The sequence below is a fragment of the Microchirus variegatus genome (genome assembly GCF_963457635.1).
Source record: "Microchirus variegatus genome assembly, chromosome: 16".
In the NCBI taxonomy this organism is placed as follows: Eukaryota; Metazoa; Chordata; class Actinopteri; order Pleuronectiformes; family Soleidae; genus Microchirus; species Microchirus variegatus.
The window spans coordinates 19,196,308-19,221,063 of record NC_139817.1 but is presented as its reverse complement, the minus strand read 5'-3'; the positions used below and the strand labels follow the sequence as shown (position 1 = coordinate 19,221,063).

At 41.1% G+C, this 24,756-nt stretch overlaps 1 protein-coding gene across 1 annotated transcript; it reads left to right on the top strand.

The window, feature by feature from the left end:
- On the top strand, window positions 1–22,964 carry aebp1a (AE binding protein 1a; the record flags this gene model as incomplete). The annotated part of the gene is made up of 20 exons (XM_083902969.1): window positions 1–554; window positions 5,596–5,841; window positions 6,379–6,438; window positions 7,088–7,153; window positions 8,419–8,478; window positions 8,610–8,669; window positions 11,304–11,381; window positions 12,624–12,733; window positions 12,847–12,986; window positions 14,294–14,378; window positions 14,491–14,635; window positions 16,132–16,211; window positions 16,302–16,425; window positions 18,208–18,404; window positions 19,198–19,371; window positions 19,516–19,641; window positions 19,740–19,986; window positions 20,439–20,578; window positions 22,197–22,296; window positions 22,390–22,964. Exons 1-20 carry the CDS (start codon window positions 302–304, stop codon window positions 22,962–22,964), a joined length of 3,066 nt encoding a protein of 1,021 aa, XP_083759095.1. The 5' UTR covers window positions 1–301.
- Window positions 22,965–24,756: the final 1,792 nt, after the last annotated feature.

The following is a 24,756-nucleotide window of genomic DNA, read 5'->3' as shown; positions in this document are numbered from 1 at the left end:
CCTCTGCTGCAGCTCTGCCAGGACTCCACTTTAAAAACTTCCAGCCTCCAACGTTTTCTTCCTCTTCCACCCCCCATCTGAGAGGAACAAGCTTTCCAGACCTCCTCAGCACAAACTCATCCTTTTGTTCTCTTCCACAACACATCCCTCTCATGTCTTCCGAGACGTGGGACAGTTGAAGCTGTGCATGTGCAGGTCAGATGTTGGAGTCCAGTTACTTTTACGACTATAGTTTGAGAATCAAAGCTCTTCCTGGAGTCTGGTCATTTTTATTTCTTAGTTTAGTGTTGGCGTTGATCAGATGAGGGCTGATGTGTTGATCATCTGGGTCAGTTTGACCCTGTGCTGTGCACTGGTCTGTGCAGGAGAAGAGACAGATGGACAAAAACTCGCCAGCGATCAGGTTCAGGTGAGAGAAACCAGAGTACGGGTCAAACACAGGAGACCAGAGGACGATGGAGGTGATGTTCGAATGTCAGATGAGCCTGCTGAAGTGGCAGAAGCAGACAAGACAAAGCCTAAGAAGAAGAAAACCCCTGAGGAGATAGAAGCAGGTAAGAAGGAGCTTCAAGTAATGCTGTCAGTGTGATTAACAGGTCTTCACTTTGAACAATTCTGCTCCATCATTAATTTTAACTGATTGAATGTACATGTATGAATGTGATTTCTCTTGACCTTTGCTGGCTTCAGCTCATCTGAGCTTTCAGCCAAGACACTGAGGGTACACGGACAGGAAAGGCTGTGATCAGTCTACAGCTCTTTGTGCACTAGTCCAGAGATTTCCTTTTCTCTCAGAAGGCTTTTTAGCTGCATAATATAGTTTCAAAACCCATCTCTCTGCACGGACTCTATTTGAAAAAGCAGAAGAGCAGCTGGTTCTGGGCTCTGGTTTTGTTGAAAAATACCTCAGTGATTCACATCTACAGGGCAGATGATTCAGTCGGTGGGCTGACATTTTCTTGGCAGATGCCGATACTTTGCATGACCTGACTCCTCTGTCGAGAACGCAGGCTCACAACTTGTTAAACATTCTCTGGAAAAAGTGATCAGTAAATACACTTTTAGTGTGTGAGTGGAGTCTGTGCCTCAATTATGTCTGTGAAAAAAGTCTGAGCAACAGCAGAAATATTTCCACTACAATTTCCCATAAGTAAGCACACAGGATTTACGAGAGGCCCACTTTCAGTCATATTGATGCCACAGCACTCATGTTCTCGATGTTAACTTTCCACTGAATGAAGCAAAACCACACGCTTAGTAGCCAGAGGTTTTCATGTGTGGCTGATTTGTGTTACATAAAAGGCCATAATTAAGTCAACTTGAAACCAAAAACTATTTTTCACTCAAGGAAGGGTTTGCTGAGTGTGCAAAAATCCCCATCATCTTTTTGTTCTGTCATATTTCTTTCCCTGGTCTTAAAGAGAACATTTGTTGACTTTTTGCATAGATTTATAGCACGTCATTCTAAATTCTATTATCCACCAATTGCCGTGGCGGTATGTGTGGACCCAATGCAGACAAATACAAGCATACCCCCAGTTGAGGTCCTTACATACCGTATGCACCACCGTTGCATGCTCCATAAGCACAACACTTTCCAGTCTAGTTGGTGGTGCTCTTTTATGTTGGTTGTGACACAAATAAGAAGATTGTAACCCTGCAAACTTTAGATTATGTGAGGATTCCTGCTGGTACGCACACATACACATACAATTCAGCGCTAAAGGAATACAGGGAAATACAGAGGAGTGCGAAAGTCTCTAATAAGACCAAGTACACATGTGTGGAGCACTTGACCGATGTGGACCCTAGTTAGAGTATGAATGCAACCTGTACTTGTATTTCATATATGCAACGGTTGACTCTCTCCAATTTCTCAGTCTGTGAAACTCTCATGTTGATATTGATGGATGACCAATTGCATTTACCGTCCAACTTTTAAAAAAATATTCTCTATATATTCATTAATATTATTAATATTTGTTTAGATTTGGGGGCCCATGGTTGGTGTAGTGGTTAGCACTCTTGCCTAAATAGACTGTAGGTGTGATTGTGTGAGTGAATGGTTGTTTGTCTGTCCAGGGTGTACCCCGCGCGACCCTCTGGTGGAGGATAAAGTGGTAGATAATGGGTGGATGGATGGATTTTTAGATTTGTTTACAACAAAGGCAGTTGTGCTGATGCTGGAGTGGCACATTTTCCACCAAAGGGACTTGTATGCACTGCAAAAACTGATTTTCTGAGTTTCTGGAAAAGTGTTAGAGATATTTGTAATTTGCATAATTTTAGCTAGCAAGTTTTGCAGAAGAAAAGTAATCACATTTTACGAAAAGAAACAAATCTAACTTTGTCTCGTTAAGATATAATAGGTTTAGTTACCAGTAACAAGCTAAAACAAGTGAACATGATTTTTTCTTAGAGTTAAGTTAAAAGTTGTTCAAGTCAGCTAAATAAATAAAAAAAAAGGAACACTCATTTTGACTAAACATTTCTTACATGAGGGGGAAAAGCCATGCTCAGATTTGCCTTCCTTGAATAAGGTTGTGTTAGTTTTGTTTGCTGTTATATCTCAACGAGACAAAGTTACTCTAAGTTCACGGAATACGATTATTTTTCTAGTATAAAACTTGGAAGCCAAGATTTTTTTTTTCCGGCAAAAAAAAAAAAAGTCAGAACAATGTCCCAGGAACAAGGCTATTTTTAGTTTCTTGAAAATCATTTTTTTGTAGTGAGATTTCGAGAACATTTAAGGCCTTGGGGACAGGCTTTGTCCAGCTCTGACTGCATGTTAACATCACACTCTATTTGGCAAAAAAAAATAAAACATTGTGAAGGAGGAAAAAACGGAAAGGTGTTGAAGTGAAAGTTTTGGATCTGGGCATTAAAAATGGAAAAGAGTTATATGTGTAATGCCAACAAAAGGTGACTGACACCATAGCCACACAGTACACCTTGGGTGAGTAATGGATTTGGCTGCGATGGATTGTTGTGCTTAAGCACCAGTGGAACATCAGGACGTATGTCCAGCAGAGGCAAACAAGCCGCCCTCTGTGTCTGTGTTTGAGTTCTGATGATGGTTCTGGAACAAGGGAAGATCAAAAACACCAAACAAACTGTAAACTGTCTGTAATATTCTGCCTTGTTTTGATGTGAACCCACCTACTTCATACTTTCAAGTTCATAAGAAGTTTCTCATTGAACTCTTTAGAGGGTGTAATGGCAAACGCCTCTGCATCTCTGCACGTCTGGAAACACTTAACGGCCCGTCTACGTGTTTGTTTCGTCCCGTTAAACTCAAGACAACATTGTATAGTCTGATCCCCCAAGCACCACTCTGAAAAACTGGAAGGGCATACAGTACACTCTCAACTCACTCAGAGTTGTACCTTTATGGGTGAAACTGCTTTTCACTGTGGTGGAACAGGTTTGTACCCTTGACATTGAGTTCCCTAGTGGTTCGTACCTTATAAAGACCCTTGTTGTAACCCTGGTCACGGTTTTGTACCTTAAATTAGGAGTGCATTTTATATTAAAGCGGACCTAGACGGGAAGTTCCAATTAACGCTGTTTTTTAGTGTGTATCTGCATCCTTACATTGTTTAAGAAGCCCTGAAGGTTCTAAACAAACATTTCAGCCACTGCTGAGAACGCTGTGTTTTATTGTAATCTCGGGCTCAGCGAGATCTCTGAAAAAACCCGGTCCGGTTACGTAAACACCGGTTCTCCGGAACAGCAGATCGTCCTGCTCTGGGCACTAGTCCGGGCACATCCGGTTGCGTACATTGAACCGCAGAAGAAGAATAACGTCCGTTGTGGAGGTGTTTCACGAGCGACAGTGTCTTCTGACTCCGGGTCTGACTCTGGGTCAAAGTCATAAAAGGGACTGCGGCGGGGAGTCTTGAAGAAGCTATTTTTAAACATTGTTTAAACAATGTTTTGATAATGAGTAGCAGTGCATCCACCGTTCCAGAGGGGGGAGCTGCGCTTCTGAGAGCGGGCGTGCTGATATGTCACTTCCGGGTTGAGAGAGTTGAGTCTCAAATCTCGTGGCTGGGAAACACCGTCAGAAAAGAGGATTTCTATCGGCTCGTTTACAGCAACTAGGAGGTTTTTGACCATCAAAACAATGATGTTAATGTATGTAAGTAGACCTCCATAACTCACATATATGTGCAACAATGAAGAAGAGAAAATTCATATGGCCTGAAGATAATTGAACTACATCAAATTCACAAGCTGAAGTCAGGCTGTACCCTGGACATTTGTCCAGTCCATTGCAGGGCTGGGTGAATCATTGTACTGTATTTCCTGAAACAAGTCCTCTGTTGAAAGTGCTGTAAAAGCCATGGATGGAGGGTACATGTCTCGACTTGTCCCTCTACAGCAGACAGTGTGCAAACACACAATGTAGCTTATTTGAAGAAATGGTACATACACGTACCTTTTGGGAATCAAAGAAGTACAAACTCTATGTACCTTGGGAACCATATGCACCATTTGGACAATGGAAAACGTACATATATGTACTTTAAGGTTCAATAACTATCCCCAAGGGGTTATATAAGCCTAGATTGTACCTTAAGATACATATCTAAAATGCCTTGAGATAATGTATGTTATACTATACAAATGAATTTGAAATTAATTGAATAAATGGACTCGTAATGTACCTGTATGTCTAACTTTTATTTCCTTTCCTTAGTCGCCCTGGCTTTCTTCTCTCTGTCTCAGTTTCTATGATTGTATACATTGCAATAGTGTGAACAGGGCCTTAATGAGGTAGTAAAGATAAATTGAACGTCCCAACGCCCACCAAAAGCCTGAGCCCCCAAAATCCACCAATAAGCCAAAGGTAACCAAACCTACCAAGAAAACAGAGTCAACAACTGCTGGAACTAGTATCTTTTTGAGTTTACTCATTACAAGAAGATTGTGGGGATATTTGTGATTCATCTCTATCAGTAAGAAAAGCCTCATTCGTATTTCTTATATAATCATTCTGTCATGTTCCCTGTAGAGTGTTGTGGGAGGAACAGCCTGCTGTTTATTAGACCTTGGCAAAGTTCTTTACTCTGAGGATCTTGCCTTGTTCTTTTTGTATGTATTTGTTTGGATTGCTATTGTTTACTGAACACACATTTGCTGTTTTGGTTGGTCTTTATTGTGTGTGGTGTTGATGGGATTGTGGTGGGAGTTCAGGTGGTGGTTTGGGATAATTTTAAGATCAAATTTTCATGTTGGATCACTCTAACTCATTTGCTGGCAAAAAATACAAACATTCAAATAACATTACTCACATCCTGATTAAATATTGTTAGGCTCTGGCTTCAATGGCACCAGAACATAGTCAGACCACTATAGTCCTGCATGAGGACCTGTTGACTTTATGTGTCTGTCTTGTCTGAGTTTCAGTTTTAACTGGCAAGCTTACACGTAAAAAACTGCAGATAAACATTTCTCAATAAAAGTGCATACAACTATAAGCCATAAAATCTTTAGGAAAAAAGCCTTCAATTTGCTCACTCTTACATAGAAGTATACAGGCACTGTAGTGGTTTCAAATAACTGCCATGTTTTCCTGTTTTTCACCTCCAGCCAGAGCAAAGAAAGTTGCAGACAAGGAGGCCAAAGCTAAGAAGCAAAGAGCCCCGAAGCCTACCAAGAAGCCCAAGCCCCCCAAACCCACTAAGAAACCCAAACCACCAAAACCCAGCAAGAAGCCAAAGGTGCCCAAACCTACCAAGAAACCGAAGCCAATGACGACAGTGCTGCCACCAACCGAATCTCCTTCTCTGGAGAAGGAAGAGGAGAAACTGCCGATTGAAATGGACTGGGCCACTCGTATGTACACTCTAGATTCATTGGTTCATCGAGAGATGATTAGTGATTATTTTATTGGTGACTTGAGTCAAATGACTGCATTTCATGAAACCTTTATCCAGTGTTCGTTGAGGTTCGTTGGGGATGCATGTGTTTAAAGCAAATGTTTTCCAACTGTTGGATGTTAGATGAACATTATATTTTGCATTAAATTGATACACCAAAGGTGTGACAATGTAAATAAACCACTCAAAATTCAACGAGTGGTGATCAGCAGTTATTTGTTCAGATGAGGATATGGTGAGATCTTGATGCAATAAGATGAAAAACATAATATTGATGTTTTAGGAGATTTATAAAATGGGTGAGATCGGACAGAACACTGGAGGAAGGTTGAATGTTTTTTTCACAGGGAGATATTGCAAATAATCATTATAATAATTATCAATAATAATTTTAATGACAAAATAAAACACAACACACACATCCTAGTCTCCTTTTTGGTCTTGAGTGATAGTTGAATTCCTGCTCTTTAACTGTGCCGCTTCATCCCCACAGTCTTTCAACCTGTGACCCCAATGGGGCCCAGATGGGAAGAGCCTGTTGAACCAGACTTGGGTAAGATTCTCAAGGGTCAGTGAACTGGTTTCCCTGACCACCCTCTTAAAGTGACCTACTGAAAACTATGCCTGCTTATGTTTATGATATCTCATATATACTAATTATTTTCCGCTCAGCATTAGTCACCATGGTGTCCCTGGAAACTGGAAGTTTTATAATGGCAACAGTAATTAATAAAACATTCATTCGGTGGTTAGTGTTAGCTAGGTTAACGTTTGGCAAAATAAAGAGTCAGATATTTTTGACAGGAGGTGGTGGAGAGCAAAACACAGAAAAAAGGAGACTGACGATTGCATAAGCTATCTATAAATGCAAGGAAAATACTCTTTGTTAACTCAGCAGGTGATTTAGTGAGAGAACCAGTGTGTGCAAGGGCAACTTTGATGTTGTCTGGATAAACGATGGTTTCAAAAACAGCAACCCTGATGTTGGAACCCTAAATGACCTTTGAAAATACTTAGTGATCAGAGCCTGTGAGCAAATTATTTATCTACTACAGCTTGTCTTGTTGCCTTCAAATGCTCAAAGTACCACATAAAACTGCAGTTTAACGTTTACTTTCACCGCTGCTGTTCTGCAAAATTGGTCACTTTTTGGGTAAAGGTATAAAACTGCCGCCTTGTCTCTTCTCGTCATATGCTTTCAGACGTCCGTGGTGGTCACCCTGACAGGAAACACACCACAACTACCGAGGTCATCATGTACATACCAGGTACACTCTGCTGTGCGAAATTGTGGCATTTCATATTTTTTATTTTTTATTTTTAGGCACATTTCAAAGCACTCTAGGTCACCTTACAGGCAGAGTTTAAAGAAAAAAGAAGTATAAGTACAGGGACGGGTCCACATGACTGTGAACATGTGTTCATATGTAGATGCAAGTATGCAGTACAGGCACAGGTGTGTCTTGGACAATGATTCCAGTTCTTGCATTGCCTGCTTACTCAACTATACCAAGAGGCGTTGGTATTGTAGTGGTGAGAATAGCTGCTTGCCAGCCAGCTGACCTGGGTTGGATTCCCAGCTAAAGATGGTCATGAAGTAAACATTATAAGATGATCTGATATGGTAGAGAAGTACAGTGGCTAGCAATGTTGCCTCACGTCAAGAACCGTTTAGGCAAGGCAAGGAAAGTTTATTTGTATAGCACCATTCTTACAAAAGGCAATTCATAGTGCTTTACAGGCAGGAAATACATTTGAAATTAAAACACAATCAATTAAAAAATCAAGTAAAGAAATTAAAACCATTTAAAACATCAAACAATTTAAAATCAAGCAGAAATGAGTGTAATATAAAATCATTTGAAATTTAAGCACAATAAATTCAAAAATCAATTATGAAATTTAAACAATTTAAAACATTAAACAATTTAAGATCAACAATTTAAAACATTTAACAACTTAAAATCATGCTAAAAGTATGCAATTTAAAATCATTATTTTTAAATTATTAAAATCATTAAAAAGGAAAGTTAAAGTGGTTAAAATTGGTAATATTAGAAAGCTGCAGTAAACAATAATGTTTTTAACCCTGATTTAAACAAGCTGACAGTTTAGAATCCTGATTTGATTAAGGTTATTTTGAGGGCAGATTTCTGTGTTTCCATGTTTTCCTGCGTGGGTTTTGTCAGGGTACTCTGCATTCCCAAAAAAAAGTAGATTGGTAATTGGTTTGTTGTGAAGGTTGTGAAGATATTGACAGGTTCCCTGCTCCCCCTTCAAATGCCCATAATGAAGGTTTAAAAACTGCACATTATAGAGTGGCCTTTAATTGTGCTCAGCTGTGCCATGAACGTGGCCCTTGTTCAGTTGGATTCATTAAGTAAAAGTATAATGCTCACCCATAATTCATAAAAGAATTTAGTCAACCACATTTAAAAGAAATATGGCTTTTTTTCTTACATCTTTACATCAATTAACGAGAAATGGGAGCTTAATCAAAAGTTTAAAAGTGCATATGCTTCTTCTGTTTCAGAGGAGACCACCACTGTTCCATATCAATTTCCCTGGTATGAAGAGTATGATTACAATGACTGTACGTGTGCCACTGTGATTGGTTCTTATTGGATAAGCTTTATATTTACTCTTGTATATTAAGTTTACGTAGTACAGTATTGTGTGGACGTGAAACAATGATATGATACGTGTCTGATTCTCTCTCCACAGTGGCAGCCAAGAAACAAGAAGAAGAGGAGGAGAGAGCTCGAAAGGAAAAGGCAGAAAAAGGTTTGTCTGGGTATTCATTGAACATTGGGATATTTTATTATAATAAGTTATACGTTTCTTGTTTTTTTTTCTTCCTGTCAGCCACAAAGAGACCAAAACCAAAAGGGAATGTCTTCTAAAGCATAAACTAGTAGATGTGTTTTTAATTCAGGAACCTCCTACTTTGGACGTCCACCTGTTTTCATCGGCCATGGAGGCTGATTCGGCCTGAACGGCCAATTCACATGAAGGTGGTCACGTTGAATAAATTTAGCCTCAGGTGTTGCCATTGTGGGTCCACTGCTTCACTTTACTCATGCTGCCTCCGTCAAAGCTGCGAAATGTTATAGTCTCCATGCAGCCAATTCAACCCTGCTCTACATTTAGTTCAAACATTACTCATGTACATGCATACTTATTTACCTGGGGAAAAGATTTTAGCCGGTAACGCGATAACTGGAAAGGCGTTTGAGATTACGTTTTCTTATTTTTTTATGGGTCACATACCCCCTGTAGATGATCCCTATTGATTTTGAGCTGTCTACCATTATTATTAATTAGTTAATTAATTAATTGATGATATAAAAAACATATTTTCGCCTGTATCTTCCAAAGTATTGCAGGTATTGGCTTCAAATTTTGCATGGGCATCACATACCACCTGAGAATTATCCCTGTCTTTGTAGCTTTATTATTAATTAGCAAATTAATTAATTTATTATGCTAAAAACACATTTTCGGCTTGTCTTCAAATTTTGTACAATGATTCATGTAACAACTATCTACAAGTACAATCATTATTACTTTGGCTATGATTGGTAATAGTTACATAATAAGTTAACTCGTTAACTTATTAGTGAACACAGAAAAAATAGTTAAGGCATTTTTTCTTTATTATTGAGCTCATTTGGACACATTGAGGATATCATGGGTTTATTTAGCACTTATTCATAATATTTATATATAATAATAATAATTATAATATAATATTTAACTATAAAAAATAGTTAAGCCTCCATTTCTTTATTAATGCATTGAATGGAAAGTTTGAACATATTGTATGCTTTTTCATGAAATTTAATAAACATAGTGTATGCTTTTTCATGACATTTGGACACTTTGAAGATATGGCAGGTGTGGTTAGCATTTTAATATTCATAATATTTAATAAGGTATAATAGGTTAACTAGTTTTATTTATGAGTTCAGGTATTCTGTGTTCAATAGCGAGTTTATATGGATACGTTGAACATGTATAAAGTGTAGTCAGCATTATATCATAATATTTAACAGTTATTTTGTGGAATTTATTAATAATTAATTAAAACAGTTTGTGGCAGGTGCGAGTGCGTATACTTTGGGTATATTGGAAAGTTGAGGATTGGACAAGTTCGCGGATATACCCCTTGCTGTCGGCCCCCGACAGCGTAGGCTAGTTGTTTTCGTAAATTAGCGTTTTGAGATTTTCCTCATCAGGGGCCCTTTTTTTGTTTCTGTGATCCCAAAATATTATTTCTATGAGGATAAAACACAGATATGATAGAACAAAACTCATGGATTCTGCTTGCAGACCTTGCAGAGCTACAGAGCTGTAGCTGGATATCGGGGCAGTACTTTGAGACCCTTTGACTTTTCAATAATGTGTAAATTACCTGTTCAAAATGAGTTGTACCTGGCTCTTACATTTACCATGGACAGATTATGAGAAATCTACTTATAGTGCTTAAAGAACTTGCATGGAAGTCAGTTGAATAGCACAATTATATATTATTATTCAGCTGTCAGTCACACAGGAGTCCAATCGTATCATCTATGTCCCTCATAATTGACATCATGCATTGTTAAAGAAGATTTTTCCATCCACTTCCATTCAGTGGGTTCTGCATCCAGCTGAGCAGACCCTGAGTGGCTATTCAGTATATTTTTTATATATTTCCTGGTTGGCTTCAGATGGAACAAGGAAGACTGTATAGCATTGTTTTATTCACAATATGAGTCTAACAGCGCAGTGAAAAGCTGTGTCAGTGTTGACCAGTCAATGAATCTGAAACACCACAGCAACTGTTTTTTGTATGAAATTACAATATAGATATATATAGATATATATATAGTTCGTTATTTCCCTGAATGTTTAAACGCTGTTGACTTCTCAACTTGTGTCAGTACACTACAGACAGAGGAGGGAAGAGAGACAGATTAACCTGAAGGTTACGTTTAAATTTATGAAATGCAGATTTACAATGGAATTTGTTCATTTAATGTCCAAATAATAAGTAGGATAGAAATAAAATAGACAGAGGTAGAACACGTCTCTTCAATGTCCTGCTGCAGATTGTTATATAAAGTTAGGGACACCAGCTGGGTGGTGTTATAATGATATCAGGAGACAGGAAGGGAGGGAAGAATTCACTCTTGTGCAACATTCTGGTTTGTATTATCTGTATTTCCATTTAAAATTAAATACAACATCAGGGAAAATCATCTCAAAAATGTAGACAGGAAACTATTGAGGAGTACATGAGCGCATGCACTGTATATTGGATGTGCACAGTAAGAGCGAACACGTATGGAAATATTGTGTGGTGATGTCTGGAGAACAAGGTTAAGGTGACAACACAAATTGACGCACGTTGTTTTTCCATTCATTCGCCAAAAGCCGAGCGACTGAGGAAGCAGTGGGAGGAGGAGGAGGATGAGAGGCTGAGGCTGATGTCTGTGCCTGTGGAACCAAAGAGTAAGACACTTTTTTAAATCCCTGATATTAAATGCAGACTGATTTAACAGAATAACATATACTGTAGGTTGTGGATTGATTTGATTTGCTGTGTTTATCACTTAATTCTCATTTATTACATGTTAACACAGGCAAAATATGTATGACCATCTAATTTTGATGAAAGATTGTGTCTCAAAGTTAAATCTGAACTTCAATCACAGAGGACACACAATAACACATTTGAATTGACCAAAGGAGGCAGCCATGGCTCAACACAAAGCAACAAAACGGCGGCTAATGCCAAGATGAAGCGGCAAACATATTCTTAATGTGTCATAAAGGTTTAACTGTTGCTAAGTAGATAAAATCTGCATTTTCTTGTATTCCTGCCGACAGCCATGATTTCACTGAGATCAATCAATCAATCAATCAATCAATCTTTATTTGTATAGCCCACAGTTTACAAAACACAGTTTGTCTCACAGTACTTCACAGGGTTGGCAACATCCTCTTTCCTTAGACCTTCGACCAGGGTAAGGAAAAACTACCAGGGAAAAATCCCTTATAACAGGGAAAAGGGTAGAAACCTTAGGGAGAACCACAGGTGAGGGATCCACTCCCTGGACGGACAGACGTGCAGTAGATGTTACCCAAAACATACATTACACAATTACAAAGAGTAAAAAGTAAAAAAGTCTTTAAATGGCAGGATCCATCTGGATCACTGGGTTTGTCACAGCCTGTAGCGAAGGCTGTTGTGGTCAGAGACTTTGGGGATGACGGAGTCCTCTTTCCTGTCCTGACCTCATGTCGTTCATTGGTGGCAGCAGAACTGTAAGAGATTAATAAAACAAAACAATTCCAGACCCCATAGTTTAGTTAAATTATTATTATGATTATCTTGACTATCTTTGTCTTTATGATTGTTATAATTTTGTCTCATTTCATTTGTTTTTTATTATAATTGTTGTATAATACTGTTTATTTGCAATTGTTGGACAATTTTTCTAAAAGGTACATTAATATATTGGCATGTGGGAGGGTAAATGAATCTGGCGCCCTCTAGCAAGTCTGGTATGTATTTTTAATGGACAAGATTTTTGTCCAGATGAAAACTGAGAAATAGACAATACCTGTTGGAAAAGAGTATGGTTGTCAGCAAGACTTCTGTCATTTTCTGCCAAATACTGTACTTCTTATCAGCATGTTGATGTGTTTTCAATACTTTCTGTAACAACAGTGTGTTCATGTGCCTCTCAGAGTGTCCCCCTCTAGGATTGGAATCTCACCGGGTGGAGGACGACCAGCTGCGAGCCTCCTCTCAGTCCAACTACGGCTTCACAGCTCAGAGGGGACGACTCAACATGCAGGTAAACACACGCTGTGCATTAAAGCTCTACTACGCCGATCCAACATTCAGCAGCAACAGATTGTGTGTGTGTGGAGTTAAAGGGCATGTGTGTGTGTGTGCGTTCACACGCAGGGCACAGATGATGACGACGATCTGTACGGCGGCGCGTGGTGTGCAGAATCGGAGGAGAGTAACCATTGGCTTGAGGTCGATGCCCGCCGAGAGGTGGAGTTCACCGGCGTCATCAGTCAGGGAAGAAACTCAGAGCAACAGTGAGTCACTGTAACTTCATCTCCATCAGTTTTTCTGTGTTTAGTTTTTGTCATTCATAATCGCAGTTACCAGGTGGAAACTCCTCTGCAAGTCTGATTCTAGACTTGAATACCACTTGCCACTGTGTTACCAAACACTGTCTAGATTAGTTAATTAAGCCCAATGTATACTTCTGCGTAATGTGCTCTACGTAGGTTACGGAGACCCCTTTATGTCGACGGAGAGGCTGTCGGAGAGTCTCTCCGTCGTCTCCGGGTGCACAAAATATTTTTTAAGTGTCCGTCACTCCGTCAAGGGACAACGGAGACGACGAGGGCTGCGATTGGTCCTCAGGACAGGCCGAGCTAACGCTGCTCTGTGCCGGCCACTATGAGCACCGAGCGTCCACAGAGGCGGAGCTGATCACCGCCGACAACGTCGCTGCCAAACTATAAATACGTCATATCTTAATACACAAAGCACATGGTTAGACTCTGGCTCATTTCTTGCCTCAAATGGTCTTAAAACTGCATTCCGGGACACAGAAAATATGTATTTCAGGTGAGAAACGGCCACTGTTTTTCACAGTCTCGGACGCCATTGCTCACTGTAGCAAGAAGCACAACAACCTTTGCGTAGCGACCCCGACAGATCGGGTGGAAAATTGCAGTGCGTATCCAACACCACGACGGAGAACTACGAAGGCTGGCGGGGTCTCCGCGGTTACGCTGTCGGATAACGCATTACGCAGTCGGAGAAGTATGATGTGGCCTTTATACTTAGCCAGTGCTGCTTGAACTCTGTGCACCCCCTGCTGCACCCCCGCACCAAAAAACAGCACAAGACAAGCAGACACACTCCTACACTCTTTGGCTGCCAGCAGGGACACAAGAGCAAAACAGGTTGCACCCTTTCACGAAAGGCTCACCTAATAAAAGGCCAGCTTAAGTCTGCATTATCTGCTTTATGTGACACAGGGGTACACAAGCTGCTGGTCTACTGCTGCCTGATTTGGTTAGTTTGAGTGACTTTGGTCAATCCAAACTAGGGTTTTCAAACACTGAAGTCACAAAATGAACGCATCTGAAATTATTGATGGAAGCAGCAGTGGATCAACAACCTCCGAGTGCTGAGGTGTACAATGGTTGTTTTTCTCCATCGACTGTGGTGCAGGTGACAAAGTGACATAAACATTAGGCTGTCTAACAAAAAGAGAAATACTTACATATATACTTTTATCAAGTCTACAATTGAATAAAGAAATGTGTGCAGTTATTTGTATGCAAGTCAATACAAACTTTTAAAATGAGTGTAATTTAATTCCCAGTGAGGATTTTGTGTCCTCCTACTACGTGTCCTTCAGTAATGACAGCCATGACTGGACTGTACTTCACGATGGTTACGCGGAATGGGTGAGTGGACATTTTAAACAGGAAAATTAACATTCCACTGTTTAAATGATTGCAGTGACACATGACAACCCCCTACCCTCCCCCCCCCCTTTATTATGGACTACTCCCACAGCTTTTCTATGGAAACGTGGACAAGGACACGCCGGTGATGAACCAGTTTGTCATTCCTGTGGTGGCACGTTACATCCGCATCCTGCCTCAGAGCTGGAACGGCAGCCTGTGTCTCAGAGCTGAGATCCTGGCCTGTCATTTCCCCAGTGAGTATCACAGCACACTCTTGGGGAGCGTTATGACCAGGCATAAGGGAAAAACCTAATCACAACACGAATAATGAGACTCCCTCTTCCCTACTCCCAAGAAACCACCAGCAATACGTCAAACAAGATATTTTAAAGGTTCATTAAAAATAAGCACAACATGTCTGCTGGCAGTGTGGCTGTGACAGGTTTGAGGAAGTCCACTGCAGCTGGGATGTTCAGGCCTCTTATACAGATTCCTCCTGTGCAGGACCAATCAGCTCCCAGGATCCACCTCTGTTTCACTCACACACGTCATTCACTCAAACATGCACACCTGCAACCCATCTCCCACTCACATGCAGACACATACACACCAGGAACAGCAGTCACAGCCCTGGGGTCGTAACAGGGAAGAAATTACATCTTTCAAATCCTTTGTTTCTGAGAAGATTTTTTTGAACATTTGGTGTTTTTTGGGGGAAGATTTCCCATTCATTTCATTAGGAAATGTGTTTTTCTCAGAGGTTCATAATGACGCCTATATGCTGTTGTGAACTGCTTTGACCATTTGATTCTGTGTCCAAATTAAAGGTGAAAACTAGAAACCAAACAGCCAATCAGAATATGCCTTCTCCAGTCGCTAGGGATCTGGACAAATTGCCCATGAAATATTTGAAACCGCCCTTAAAATGTGTGTGACAACGTCTTTTAATGTCCTGTAAAGTAGATATATAGCACCACAGTGGACCATACCTTACGGCTAATCAGAGGCGAGATTAGCCACAACTTGCAGAACTCATCGTGAGCTAAAATACTTGGACTGAAATTCATGTGATGTAGTGTGTCGCAGCAAAAACTGACTTGTGTGAGAGAGTATCGGTTGCATGTTAACCCTTAGAACTCAGGTAATTTTGGCTGCTTTTTTCCATTATTATGTTAAAACATACAGTTTATACAAAGGCTACAAGAATGTGCAAACAAAATAATTTTCACCAACTATATAAACACACCTGAGCAAAAAGTGCTGAAAATGATTAAAATCGGATTAAATGTGTGAAATTTGGACACACGTCACAGTTCAAAGTTCACTTGACTCGTTTTTATGAAAAAAAAGGAAAGAAAGACACTCTTATTTTCTGACTTCTGCACAATTATTGCTGCTTTATATCACTACTAACAATGTGATATAAAATTAATCATACTTTGACTTAACAACAAATAAGAAGACTAAAAGAATTTTTGTTTTTAAAGCCTGACTATGTGACCTATGTGACACACCCCCACGATGTCAATATAGGGAGTTGTGTATTATTCCCATGGCAACTTACCATGGGTGCACCTGCGGCACAGATCTGCACTAAGGGTTAAAATCCATAATTCTGAATACACAAATACATTTATTGAGTATTGAATAACTAAACATCAAAATCTATATTTACGTCATAACAACAACTGTATCACAGATTTCCACGAATAGCAGCAGCTTTACAGGGTGAGTGTGTTGCTTCTTTCAGCCATTTATCAGAGTGAAAATGAAGTGAACTCATCAGACGACCTGGACTTCAGACACCACAATTATAAGGAGATGAGACAGGTCGGTTTTGTTTACAGGTAATAAATACACCAGTTGTTGCCCTAAACAACAATGTGACCGATCTGTTTTCGTCTCCTTTGTCTCCTCCAGATGATGAAGACCATAAATGAAGAGTGTCCCAACATCACCAGGATTTACAACATCGGCAAAAGCTCTCAAGGACTGAAGATGTATGCTATGGAGATCTCTGACAACCCAGGAGAACATGAGACAGGTGAGTGGCAGACAGCTGATGTTTTATAATATATACCAATGATAATAATAATTATCCTCCTTACATTTCAATAGAGTCCTCGGCATCATGTAGTTTAAGTGTTTTTACGGGAGCCCCCCCTTGTGGTTAAAACTGTATTTGACAGCATATTTTCATATATTCAAATGTGACCCAAAACCAATCTCTTCATGGCCCAGTAACTGTCCCAGTCAGTGTCCCAGCCAGTGTCCCAGCCAGTGTCCCAGTCAGTGTCCCAGTCAGTATCCCAGTCAGTGTCCCAGTCAGTGTCCCAGTCATTGTCCCAGCTAGTGTCCCAGTCAGTGTCCCAGCCACTGTCCCAGCCACTGTCCCAGTCAGTGTCCCAGTCAGTGTCCCAGCCACTGTCCCAGTCAGTGTCCCAGCCACTGTCCCAGTCAGTGACCCAGTCAGTGTCCCAGCCACTGTCCCAGCTAGTGTCCCAGTCAGTGTCCCAGCCACTGTCCCAGTCAGTATCCCAGCCACTGTCCCAGTCAGTGTCCCAGTCAGTATCCCAGCCACTGTTCCAGTCACTGTCCCAGCCACTGTCCCAGTCAGTGTCCCAGCCACTGTCCCAGTCAGTGTCCCAGTCAGTGTCCCAGCCAGTGTTCCAGTCAGTGTTCCAGTCAGTGTCCCAGCCACTGTCCCAGCCACTGTCCCAGTCAGTGTCTGAGTCAGTGTCCCAGCCACTGTCCCAGTCAGTGTCTGAGCCACTGTCCCAGCCACTGTCCCAGTCAGTGTCCCAGTCAGTGTCCCAGTCAGTGTCTGAGTCAGTGTCCCAGCCACTGTCCCAGTCAGTGTCTGAGCCACTGTCCCAGCCACTGTCCCAGTCAGTGTCTGAGCCACTGTCCCAGCCACTGTCCCAGTCAGTGTCCCAGTCAGTGTCTGAGTCAGTGTCCCAGCCACTGTCCCAGTCAGTGTCCCAGCCACTGTCCCAGTCAGTGTCCCAGTCAGTGTCCCAGTCAGTGTCCCAGCCACTGTCCCAGTCAGTGTCCCAGCCACTGTCCCAGCCACTGTCCCAGTCATTGTCCCAGTCATTGTCCCAGTCAGTGTCCCAGCCACTATCCCAGTCAGTGGTTCAAACACATTTTCACAATCATTTAGTGAACATTTAAGTGTGTACTTTTGAAATAAAGTTGGGAGTAGGGACAAAGGTGACAAGTCATATTTCAACATGAAGGTTGTGAGTTTTATTACCGGCTACACTAGTCAACATGCTAATGTGGCCTTGCGCCAAGACACTTAAGCCCACAATGGCTCCTAATGGCTGTGCCGGCAGCATGATAGAAAAACGAAGGGTTACTCAATGTAACCCCGGTTCTTTGATAACAGAGTGAGGTGTTTCACTATGGGGATATCGCCTTGGCATGACCACCCAGGGAAGCTCCAATGGCACCACGTCTGTCTGTGACAGACAGGTCGAGCTGTGCTTGGGTACCGCCCCCTTCATACTATCACAGCCGACCCACCCCTCAATTGGTATTTATCTGTTTACTAATTCAAAAAGATATTGGTTCTTACAGATATGGCTGACAGTGATTTGGGTCAAGTTTGGGAAAGTCTGAATATGCAGGCTAAAATTAAACATAAACCGTCATAGCCAATTTTTCTATTCAACATATTTCCTCAAAGTAAAATAAAGTAGGATTTGCTCTTGCGGCCCCGTACAGTTGGGAAGTGTTTTTTAGGGCTCATTTTATAACTGAATAGAAGACATCATCCTTTTTACTGCCACTAAAGCTTTCTGTCCTGTTGTGTCGTCACCAGGTGAACCAGAGTTTCGATACACCGCTGGTCTCCATGGTAATGAGGCGCTGGGCCGCGAGCTTCTCCTCCTGCTGATGCAGTTTCTGTGCAAAGAGTACAACGACGACAACCCCAGAGTGCGCCGCCTGGTGGACGGTGTGAGAATACACCTGGTGCCCTCACTCAACCCCGATGCGTACGAGCTGGCCTTTGAAATGGTAAGATGAGCCTGGTGCCACTGCATGGTTACTAACAGCCTTTACATTTATACGACATCAATGTTTTAAAATCCAAATTTGAAATTAACATCACTTGTAAAGGGTAAGAGTCAGTTGGGTTCCACTACCTGCGGAGGAGTTCAGTTTTCAAACAGAAGCATTATTATTATTATTATACAATTTATTTGGACTTTTGGTTTTTCCAGTCAGTAGTTAAGATAACATGACTTCTAGTGCAGTGAGGGCTTTCTAAAACAGTTGGTTTTCAGTGAAAGGCTTGGAAGTGGAACTATGTAGAATTGTTTTCCCCTAATTGAACCGCTTTGTAATCCTTATGATGGTTAAATATATTGTTGCCCGGAGATTGGAGGATCTCTCCGCAACAATACATTTAACCATCATAATGATTTTAAAGCTAACAGACAGCAGGGGGAGTGGTGTCTCCACTCCCCCTGCTGTCTGTTATCATATAAAACCTGCCTTGCTAGGTCAGGGCCACCAACCTGAATTCTCACAATCAGGAGGTCTGGTAAGACACGAGGTGATGGGAGGTGATGAGCTTCAGTGGGGGGTAGAAAATGTATGGATGTTTACGGTGGCTCTCTAAGGGGAGCTCTGTAGAGAAAAAGCTGAAAAAGAGACCAGATAGATAGAAGACGCCATTAAAGTCTGTGAGAGTTTTGGGCTTTAGAATAAATGTTTTCCTTCATTTAGTAAATTAGTTACTGCTCTAAAATAAAACCTGCAAAATGTAAGCATAGATCTAATTCAGTCCCCGTTTCTGTCCAATCAGGGCTCGGAGATGGGGAACTGGGCACTGGGCCACTGGACCGAAGAGGGTTACGACATTTTCCAGAATTTCCCAGACCTCAACAGCATCCTGTGGGGCGCTGAGGACAGAGGCTGGGTTCCTCGTATCGTGCCTAACCATCACATTCCCCTCCCAGAAAGCCATCTTAATTCCTCTGTGAGTTTCTTATGCTGAACAACTTAGCATAATATGTATAATAAGTTGTTCAGCATAAGAAACTATTATTTGGAATCCTCAGCAATGTTTTAACATTTATTAACTTATTCATTTATTCTGTTTTGTTTTTTTTTGCTTTCACAGATGGCCACTGAGACAAAAGCCATCATTTCTTGGATGGAGCGCAACCCATTTGTGCTTGGAGCTAATTTACAAGGAGGAGACAAACTGGTTGCTTACCCTTTCGACATGCAGCGCCCACCAGTGTCTGTAAGGCCATACCATCGTACTCTTTAAATCGACCGTATTTATAAAGCGCGTCAGAAACGGAGCACCTGTATAATAACACTTATATTGCCCTGATTAAGTTAAGCGACAACAGGCGATGGAGGAACAACGCTGACATGAATGATGAGACGTGGGCTCGTATTCAGCAGCAGAACGAGGGAGCGCTGAGGGAGACGCAAGACGACACCATGTTTCGATGGTTGGCCATGTCGTACGCCCACAGCCACCTGACCATGACTGAGACCTACAGAGGCTCCTGCCACGGTGATGATGTCACAGGGGGTCAAGGTATCACCAACAGAGCCTCCTGGAAGCCGGTTGTCGGCAGTAAGTGTTTACAAAATGTGCAAAGGCTACATTCACACATTTTTGAGGAGGCACATAAGGTTCTTAACAGCCTTTAAGGATAACGCATATACATTTCCTTCTTGTCACATGTTTGAAAAGGAGAATAAACTTATATGGTCCTACTGCATTCCTATTACACACAACTCAATCAGCTGTGAATAAAAAGTTCCAATTCATGCTTTCAGTTTCACCTCGTGATCTGAGCCATATAAAAAATGACTGGATTTGTAAATTAGCAATTGCTATAAACTCTTTGTGCAGCACATCAGCTTCAGGCTCTGTCTGCAATGCTCCTATTTAGTAAATAAAAGGAAAAAAACAGTCACTTTTCCACAATGATGTTTCTCGTTAGTGATACTAAGCAATCAACTCCAGGAGTTCAATCGACAACATCACCCTTGCTTAAAACTCTCTGTCCCCCTGTCTCTTAGGTATGAATGATTTCAGCTACCTGCACACCAACTGCTTCGAGCTTTCCGTATTTTTGGGCTGCGACAAGTTTCCCCATGAGAGTGAACTTCCCCTGGAGTGGGAGAACAACCGCGAGGCTCTGCTGTCCTTTATTGAACAAGTGAGAACGGGATGATAGATATACAGTTACTCTGTAATGCCATGGCCAAATATTTTGTCTTAATTTCAGTACTGTGATGACGAAAGTGACTAAACTGAAATGTAATGCAGATGTTGACCTAATATGTAGGATTTTCATGCTTTTTACGGTGTCATAGACAACATATTTGACATAAACTTGTGCCGCACCAGTGTATCTCTTATCTGAACAAGATCAAAGTCGGCACTGCTCACATTGGTGCTCTTTGCAAATCACATGTGAAGCGACTAGAGCTGAAACGATTAATCGATGAATCGATTATTAATCGATTACTAAATTAATCGCCAACTATTTTGATAATCGATTAATCGGTTTGAAGCTTTTTTCATGATTAAAACAAGATTTCTGGTTGTTTTAGCTTCTTAAATGTGAATATTTTCTTTGCTCCACATAACAGAGAAATCATTAAAACTGAATAATTTTGGTTTGTGGACAAAACAAGACAGTCAAGAACATTGTCATTTCCAGGTTTGACAAACACTGATCAATGTTTTTTTAACATTTTCTGACATTTTCTGGACCAAACGATTCATCGATTAATCGATTACGAAAATAATCGTTAGTTGCAGCTCTAGAAGCGACCCATTCAATGTGATTACCAGACAGCTGGTACTGTGCATTTCTACTCTTCTACCATTTGGAGCTGCAAATGTGTAAGAAACAACCTCGTCTAATTTAACGAAATTGGCTGCCATTGACTGCTATAGGCGTAAATTCGATCACTACTCTGAAAATGGCTGGCAGCCAATGAGTTAATAACACTCAGTGCAGACCAAAGAGTTACTTACCATCACCAAACACTTACACTCGGTGTAGAATATTCCCTACAATACGAGGGTGGGCTGAAAAGTTCATAGCCTGACCATGATACAAAGGTCAAATTAGACCAAATGTAGTTCAGAGCTGAAAGATCTGCAGATCAGATATTTCTACTGTATGGACTAACTTTTTGTCTCTGGCTCAAATTGGTGGACACATCCAACATTTATCCTGGAAAAGTTCATTGTCCATCTGATTAACACTGAAACATCTGTCATCCATCACCGTGTGGTGAGCACCATCAATGTTTTCTTGGGTGCAGATGTTTGGTAAAACCACAGTGCCAAATTGTGTCCATTTTCACAACATTTCTAATACTAAAAGTCCTCAATTAGCTATCAAATGTGGGTTCGTCTGAAAGGAAACAATGCAGGTAGTATCATGAAAAGCTGGATTTAATGCACACCAAGTTTCATTGCTCTGGCATTACTCCTTCATAGTCAGCCTTTTCAGCCCACCCTTGTACTAGAGAACTACAAGACATGTATGACTCAAAAGGCGACACTTGCACATAAATTCAAACATTAAAGATCCAGTGAATAACATCCGTCACCCCCTGAAGAAATCTGAGTAATCACCTTACATCACTTAGGTGATCTTGCACCACCTCAGTTGCTTTTCCCTGTCAAGCAGTACAAGCCATTTCTGAAACACTGTGGGCACCTTTTAGTGCTTTTGACCAAACTCCGACTGTTTTCAGCCAACTTGCTTCACTAGCAAAAAACGTTTTTTATTTTTTCAAGTGCTATGTCTTCCGCAGGTACATCGAGGGATAAAGGGAGTAGTGAGAGATGTGGAGGGGAATCCACTGCCCAACGCCACAATATCTGTGGAGGGAATACGGCATGATGTCACAACTGGTATGTTGTCCATAAATTCTTCATTCTAAAAGTTTTGTCATTTGAATGAAAATCCAGCTCCTCACCACTGAGCTTCCCCAAATGTCATTTTAGCTGCAGGTGGCGATTATTGGCGGCTCCTGAATCCTGGGGAGTACAAGGTGACGGCTAAAGCTGACGGCTACACGCCTCAGACCAGACTCTGCATGGTGGGTTACGACTCCGGAGCTACTCCATGTGGATTCGCTTTGGCGAAATCCCACTGGGACCGCATCAAACAGATCATGGCGCTGAATGGCAACAGGCCCATTCGACTGGTCACCAAAGCGAACGTGGTGAAAACGACCATGGCCAGCGCTGTGGGAGTGGGCACCACTGATGCAGGGACAGAGAGTCATGCCAGCTCCCAGAATGCAGAGCGACTGAGGCGACTCAAGCTCATGCGTCTACGCAGGCTGCGTCTGCAGAGATTAAGAGCCCGCTTGAGTACTACAACTCCTACTACCACTACTACAACGACGACAACGACGACAACAACAACAACTCTACCACCAGAAACGGAGAAAACAACATCCTGGTATGACTCGTGGTTTCCTGTGGACTACTGGTCGACCGAGAACCCGTTTGACAGCATCATCTTTGACTCCGTGCCTACACAGGACTTTCCCTTTGAATTCACCATTGATTGATCACTGCACTGTACGAGTTATGTTACACAAAGTCCTTAATCACCACTATGTGATGCTGCAACATCACAGCTTTATAACACTTTGGGTTCACATTTGAGCAGAGTAGAAACCTGATACTGACCACAGACCATATATAAAAAGTGCACATAGTCTTCTGTTTTGCAGTGTGAGGCTAAAAAGTTTGTAACAGCTTATTGACTTTGCTTCGGTTGCAAAAATAATGCTTGAAAGGAAGTCTAAGGGAAAGCCTATGGCCAAATGTAAGCCTGACCCAGGGCTTTACCATTCCAAACCGAACCGTACCATGATCAAAATGCAGCGTATGGGAACATTTGCTTCTTCTTCTTCTTCTATTTTCCTGAGGAGTTAATGGTCTCAAATGCTAATTTCAGGTCTTTATTTGAATAGAATATGATGCTGCTTTGAATCGAAATCTATGCAAGGCAAATACAAGTGTACACACACCTGTGATTCACAGATTGTACCATCCTATAGGACAGGTCATGTCCGTGTAACATTATCATTTTGACCAGTAACATCGCAAATCTCAAGGCTTCAAAACGGCGTCAGCTCTGCATGCGGACGACTACGTTGACATTTTACAATCAGTCTGTGGTACTGACACACAGTCAGTGCAAACTGTGCTAAGAGGAGCAGTACGAGCAGGGACATCATTTTTAAACATGTAACAACAATTGACACTTGTGAGATGACTCTCAACATAGAATTTCTACTGATGCTAATCAAAGTCAGATACAGTGTTTTACAGCAATCGAGTTGTTATTGACACACTTGTACTGATGCATTGACGACCTAGTTATAACCAGCCAGTTCAAAAACTTAATGCTCCGTTAAGAGTGGACACATCTCTCTTTACATCATTTGGCCTGTGCTTAGTGAAGCTTTAATTGTAAAATGCAGGGTTTATAGATTGTATAGGATTTTTATTTTTCCAGTGTTCCAATATGACCAGTATCAGTACGAACATGTCTGCTGCTTTATCTCTTCATTAGATAACCTTTTGTGTCAGTGCCTCACCCCGTCACACTTACAACCACCTTAACTATCCCTTTTGAGATTTTTAGAACTGGTGTGGAAAAGAAAGCCTCTGTTGAGCAGAGACTAGAAGGCTCGTGTTTATTTGGGTTTCTGTTCAGTAGAACTAAACTTACTAAAATGACGAATCACAATACAAACTGGATACTTTTCTCCATGAAAAGTACTCAATTTACATGGTATTTTACTTCTGTAATAGCTTCATGGTGTGATTGCTGGCCACAGTTAAGCTGATTCAATGTACTGCTGAATGCATTTTATTAAAATAGTTATTTTCTAGAATATCTGTCTTTTATATTATTTAATGTTCCTACCTAAGGATTGAATGAATTCTTCTGCCTAACAATCACTTTATATTAATGTCTCTTGTGAATAATCTGTACAAAAAGGTGCTGATCAACATATTCAGAGATGAATGACAGCCTGGAACTATGATCCAAACCCTGAAGAGTCTTTATTTTAATAAAAATATTACACATACATAAATTGTTTTGCTAATGAGACAAAAGGTATACTGTAATTATCAGCCTCGGCTCACATTCCATATCAACATGAAAGGATTTGACAGAAATCCTTGTTCAAACATGACATTTCTTGTTTTCGTCTCTGTCCACACAAGTCAGTACAAGTCCATTTTGTCAGTGGCCTTTTGAGCATCTGGAGCAAAGTCCACAAAGCTGATATTGGTCTGACCTGGGGGGACAACATGGAGAACAAAGTGCTCTCCAGGTCCACC